Raw genomic sequence first — 6,588 nt, forward strand, 5'->3', positions numbered from 1 at the left:
ATGAAGTGTGTGTCGTAACGTATAGTCAAGTGTGGTTCTTGATGTTGCCGCTCCAAACGTATGGAGTGAGCGTTAAGAGTTCTAAGTCTTGCGTTTATTAATGTTCCTTGCGTTGTGTTGTTTGTAACCCGTCAGTTTGTTTCGTGCTAGCTGAACAGCTACTTGGAGCGTCAGTGCACAGAGCAAAAACATTCAGAGTCCGAATTGTTAACACACTAGAGGTTTATTTCACGTATGAGCACTTCATTATATATTCACACACTCTACTTGTATATGCACACATACAAAAGTGTATAAAGTCTGCAAGCTGAACACTGCTAAAACCTACCCATTATACGTACATCACATTCATACTTATAACGTCTCCACTACTAGAATAGCTACACGTGAAGGTGTTACAACTAAAAACCAAGAACTGATCATTTTGGGGCGCGCTCTGGTATTTATATGGCCGTGCAAGGTGACGTCATCCTAGGGGCGCCACTGGCTACGATGCCTCTAAAAACTCTGTGTGCCTACACCAGAGGTCAACACTCTGCAGTGTTGTGCCTAAAACTTCATACGTTTACACTTTAATTTCTACATCAGAGGTCACCACCTAACTACAAATGTTCTAAAACTGCCGGCCTTCCATGATTTCCTCTCATTCTCTCTTCCTCTCACATTCTCCGACTCTCCTCCTCTCTACTTCTCTCTCTCTCCGTGCTCTGTCTCTATTTCTACTACGCCCACTCTCTCCGTTCTCTGTCATCTTCTCTTGCACACGCACTCCTATTCTGGCAGCTTTACCACTGAAGGTGTTGGTGGCCAAGAGCAGCTCGATGGTTGCCTTCTTTGCTCGCAGGGCGGATATGAGCGCTGTCTGGTTGTCCTTGAATGTAGATATTTTGTCATGAAATGTCAGCTTGTGTCGGACAGCATCGTTCGACGAGTAGACTGGATAGGGAGTAGGGCGGCGACGCGACGACTGATAACCTAACAAATCAGAAGTACAAATTCAAGATGAGACTCCGGGTAAGAGACGGCGGTATGAGTCGTAGCTCGCGGCGGGGCAAGAGAGTCAGTTGCCATCCACAAATTTCCCTCTGCCAAGAAGACAAACCATGCAGGCTGCGCCCCCAGTCAAAATGAACTTGCTATACGCTCCCGATCCATTCTCACACTCCGTGATTTGTAACATGTGTAGAGGTAGAGATGGCTGGTAGGTCCGGACCGCTCATTGTACAGGAATTGCAAAAATAGTAGATATATATACACGGCGTATCATCCCTCTCCAGGAAAGCTCGTCATTGGTTTTAGGGGCAAAGCTTCCACTTTTTCCCTCCTGGAGATGGCCACGTGGCTGGTCTTCGAAGGGGCGGCTCAGGAAATTCCTATCAAAGTATCTCCTTGTCATTTCGTAGAGTGCTCCGTCCTTCTTTGGGTTAGGCTGCAAAGATAATTGATTCGAAGTTTCCTGAATAGTTTTGCACACGGACCAGAAACAACAGAGTGGGTGGCAAATTGTAAACGTTAGTAAGTGATTTCAGAGGTCTTGAATAGATTGGAAGTTGCATAAATTGATTGTTAAATGAGCTCGTTATGAGCTTGGTATTCTGTGAATTGATTTTAAATTTTAAATTTAAATTTCTCGAACAATATATAATTATTTGTATTTTTATTAATTAATTTGAAATGTTTTACATTTATTTAAAATTGTGTATTTGAAATGTTTGAAAATGATTTCTGAAGAGGATGGCTCTCCATATGTATACGTGACCGCGTGCGTGAGTGCTTTGTGTGCATGTCACGCATTAGCATCATCGATTAAGAAACAGTCGGTATTATATCAAATTCTCACGGCGTTTGCTTTATTTTCGTTCGCTATTCGCACGATACATGCCACACCGCGCCTGACTGCCTGGTACACATGCGCACACATACATGCGCACGCACGCAGGCACGCACACACACATACATGCGCACACAGGCACACACACACATACATGCGCACGCACGCAGGCACGCACACACACATACATGCGCACGCAATAATCACTCTAGCGTAACATGTCGCCAGAATACTCTTAATTATTATAGCGTATCACATACAGTGACGTGATACTAATGATGCATTGCTCATGCCAACCTAACAAACTCCATCGTTAAAATAGAAATGATAATATAAAGATAATAGTAATAATAAGATAATAGTTAAAATCCTCGATTCTCCCCGGCTCTCGGCTTATATAGTCAGGCACGACCGCGAACCACGCATGCGTCACGCATGCATCGTTTACACCACCGCGACATTTGTAGTAGACATTATTTGATTACAGAGAGAAACGCGGACTTCCCAGCTAATTCGATTACATAGACACGAACCAGACTAGCTAATTCAGTTACATCGACACAGGCCCTCTTGCACGGGGATCACGAGCTAGCTAGTTCAGTTATACTAACACGAACAAGACTAGTTAATTCGATTACATCGACACATGCACTCTTTCACGAGGATCACGTACCAGCTAGTCCAATTATATCGACACGAACAAGACTAGTTAATTTAATTACATCGATACGTGCCTTGTTGATTATAGGGAAAACGCGGACACCTTAGCTAATTCAATTACATAGACATGGGCACTGTTTTCACGACTCCGGTAGGGAGTCGCGGCACGTGCCGACCTAGTAGAGCTGGAAACTGTAACTCGATTACTGTTAGAACGTCGACACATAGCATCGACACAGTACCCGTCGTAATTGAATTACTCCCATGGCAGTCGTAGCGCCGGGGGGATTTCTTTATATACAGCTATTGTCACAGATATAGGCTATAATTATAGATATACATAGGTACTGATTTTACACTACTTCATATTTACATTGCATTAACATCTGCTCAATCTTCTTCTTCTTCTTACTCCTCCTCTTTTTCTTCCTCCTGCTCCTCCTCTTCCTCCGTCTTCTCTTCTTTCTCGTCCTACTCGCCCCTTTCTCTTCCTCCTCCTCTTTTCCTCCTCTTTCTCCCCCCTCCTCATTCTTCTCCCCATCTTCCTCTTTCTTCTCCTTCTCCTCCCCATCCTTCTCCTCCCCATCCTCCTCCTCCTTCTCTGCCTACGAAGTCAGACCGAACGCTTCGATGATGTATTTTTGCAATTCCTCCCGAGAGAGGGCGCCGTCGGCGTCCAGGCGACGTAAGAAGTCGACGGGGTTGCGGCCGGACTTCGTCAGTTCGTTGTTCATGAGAGCGATCAGAGTGACGAGATGGTCAACCTGACCACACGTCTTGTTACTCTGCCGCCATAACGGAGGTTCTCATGCCATAAGAATTAGTGTGCGTTCAGTTAGTGTAGCGTGTGGAACTGTCAACCGGGGAGCAGTCTAAAGTTATAGCCGGCCGAGCCACACGCGAAAAAGTGCTAAGCAAATGCTACGCTTATAGTGTCGTTGCGCCATCTATGGCACGCCATATGTACTAAACTCATGTACACTCATGTACAGTCATGTGAACAATAAACGGAAACTCCGTTATTACAGCAAAGAAAGAGCGCCTAGTAGCGAACAAAGAATTGGGAGCATTTCTAGCAAATGTCTAGGTACCTGGAAACCCTCGTACAATGGGCAGAACTGCTCAATTCAGCGATTATACGGCTTCGGCGTATACCCAAAGGGTTGTAGTTGGTTGGTTCGGAAATTGAAGTGAATAGATTGCAAGTCCTATGAATTGATTCGAAGTTTCCTGAATAGTTTTGCACACGGACCAGAAACAACAGAGTGGGTGGCAAATTGTAAACGTTAGTAAGTGATTTCAGAGGTCTTGAATAGATTGGAAGTTGCATAAATTGATTGTTAAATGAGCTCGTTATGAGCTTGTTATTCTGTGAATTGATTTTAATTTTTGAATTTAAATTTCTCGAACAATATATAATTATTTTTATTTTTATTAATTAATTTGAAATGTTTTACATTGATTTAAAATTGTGTGTTTGAAATGTTTGAAAATGATTTCTGAAGAGGATGGCTCTCCATATGTATACGTGACCGCGTGCGTGAGTGCTTTGTGTGCATACATGCACGTCATCATCATCACGCATTAGCATCATCGATTAAGAAACAGTCGGTATTATATCAAATTCTCACGGCGTTTGCTTTATTTTCGTTCGCTACTCGCACGATACATGCCACACAGCGCCTGACTGCCTGGTACACATGCGCACACATACATGCGCACGCACGCACGCAGGCACGCACACACACATGCGAACACAGGCACACATACACATACATGCGCACGCAATAATCACTCTAGCGTAACATGTCGCCAGAATACTCTTAATTATTATAGCGTATCATTAACATACAGTGACGTGCTACCAATGATGCATTGCTCATGCCAACTTAACTAACTACATCGTTAAAATAGAAATGATAATATAAAGATAATAGTAATAATAAGATAATAGTTAAAATCCTCGATTCTCCCCGGCTCTCGGCTTATATAGTCAGGCACGACCGCGAACCACGCATGCGTCACGCATGCGTCGTTTACACCACCGCGACATTTGTAGTAGACATTATTTGATTACAGAGAGAAACGCGGACTTCCCAGCTAATTCGATTACATAGACACGAACAAGACTAGCTAATTCAGTTACATCGACACAGGCCCTCTTGCACGAGGATCACGTACTAGCTAGTCCAATTATATCGACACGAACAAGACTAGCTAATTCGATTACATTGACACATGCACTCTTTCACGAGGATCACGTACCAGCTAGTCCAATTATATCGACACGAACAAGACTAAAAAGTGGCACAAATGGTCAGCATTTTATCACCGGTACATCCGTGCTGGGAAAATTCAGTTAGAGAAAGTATTTCACAAGTACTCACTTTCTTCCTTCCTGTTCTTGCTCTTGTCTGCTCCTTGTTCTGCCTGAGACCCCATCTTGCTGCCCCTTCTTGACCTGGTTATATCACCAGTACTGGTACCTGGCTTGGGAGTGCTACCATGGCCTGATTCTTCGGGCTGCAATCAACAATACGCATATATCCGTGCTGGGAGATAAACTATGATGCTTTATAAACGTGATATATAAGTCACTGTCCCATATTTTAGACCGGTGATACATGCCTGTTGTGCCGCTTGGTAGGCCTTTTTGAGTGCAGACTTGGCCGACTTAGGCAACTTGGCAGGCAGTGGCCGGATTTCACCGACTGGCACCTGCCTGCGCTCCTTGAGATCCGGATAGTAGCACACCATTACAACATTTTTCTGAAAAAGAAAACATACACCATTTGCCATCAGACGTCTTGACCATTTGTGACATCTTACCAAACCAGTCGGAAGTCACTAAGTCACTGTCCTATACTCTAAGTCACTAAGTCACTAAGTCGTAAGTGGCTGTAAGTCACTGTCCCATATTTTAGACCGGTGATACATGCCTGGAAGTCACTGCCCCATACTCTAGACCACTGATACATGGGCAGTTTTACAATCAGGGTACAATTTTAGAAAAATGCACATATAGCTTTATAAATAAAATACAAGAAGAGACAGTGGCTCATTTGCTATGTATGAAGACGAAAATTCCACTTGGAGGCTTTAGCAGCGGTGATACACCGGTAGATACCGGTGATTCAGTAGTTCTACCTTCACTGTCCCATACTCTAGACCACTGATACATGGGCAGTTTTACAATCAGGGTACAATTTTAGAAAAATGCACATATAGCTTTATAAATACAAGAAGAGACAGTGGCTCATTTGCTATGTATGAAGACGAAAATTCCACTTGGAGGCTTTAGCAGCGGTGATACACCGGTGATACACCGGTAGATACCGGTGATTCAGTAGTTCTACCTTCTGTTCTAGGATTTTGGCTGGCCATCTGGGAAAGCGAGGATATGGTGCCAAACATAACGTCTCCATGTTGGTTCGTTTTGAATGTTCTCGCTCAATCTTGTCTCTGTTCAATCCTTAGGTGGTGCCTAAGCAACGATTTGAATTTGATTGTGTCGTGCGCCGCCCTGGCGAGCAGATACAAATCCAAATCCTTGAAGATCGCCAGGGGGCGCGCCAGGGGCGATGTCCATTTTCGATTTGGAGGTTTGTGGAACTGAGCAATCTCCTATATTTTGCTTGGTTTCTGTGGTTTTTCGGGTTCTTGGGAAATATCTTTGAAATGAAGCGCAGGAACAAGGTGGCGCTGCGTCTAAACTGCCTCGTCCGCCTCGCGCATTTGTAAGTCATGTAGAGCAGTCGGGACCAACCTAGCCCTGAATTAGGGATGACAGACCAAATTTATTTAGTCCAGTTGTGAAATAGTACGCCAAGCCGTCTGTGTCTGTCCAATCCAGCTTTAACGTCGTCTTGCCAATTGATGGGTACAGGCACGGGAGAATGTACTGCTACGGGTTCGGCATCTTGGTCCACAATTAGATGAGGCGCGGGGCCTTCCATCATCGGCAGTGGTTGGTGTTCGCACGTGTTGAATGTGCTAGATTTGTAACGATCAAGAAGGTATTGTCTCAGCTCCTCTCGATTGTCTTCAGTTGCTGGAAATATTAGACTCGATGGTGGTGGGGGCGGCAGCTGGCGTCG

At 44.4% G+C, this 6,588-nt stretch overlaps 1 protein-coding gene across 1 annotated transcript in view; it reads right to left on the minus strand.

Moving 5' to 3' along the window:
* Positions 1-684: 684 nt before the first annotated feature.
* The window catches only part of LOC106815587, a 6,647-nt gene continuing 743 nt past the window's right edge, over positions 685-6,588 (minus strand). The window contains exon 3 of the mRNA XM_014820065.1: positions 685-1,429. Within this exon, the coding sequence (XP_014675551.1) occupies positions 1,217-1,429 (213 nt within the window). The 3' untranslated portion in view covers positions 685-1,216. The remainder of the gene's footprint in view (positions 1,430-6,588) is intronic.

The sequence above is a fragment of the Priapulus caudatus genome, unplaced genomic scaffold (assembly GCF_000485595.1).
Source record: "Priapulus caudatus unplaced genomic scaffold, Priapulus_caudatus-5.0.1 Scaffold1152, whole genome shotgun sequence".
Taxonomy (NCBI): domain Eukaryota; kingdom Metazoa; phylum Priapulida; class Priapulimorpha; order Priapulimorphida; family Priapulidae; genus Priapulus; species Priapulus caudatus.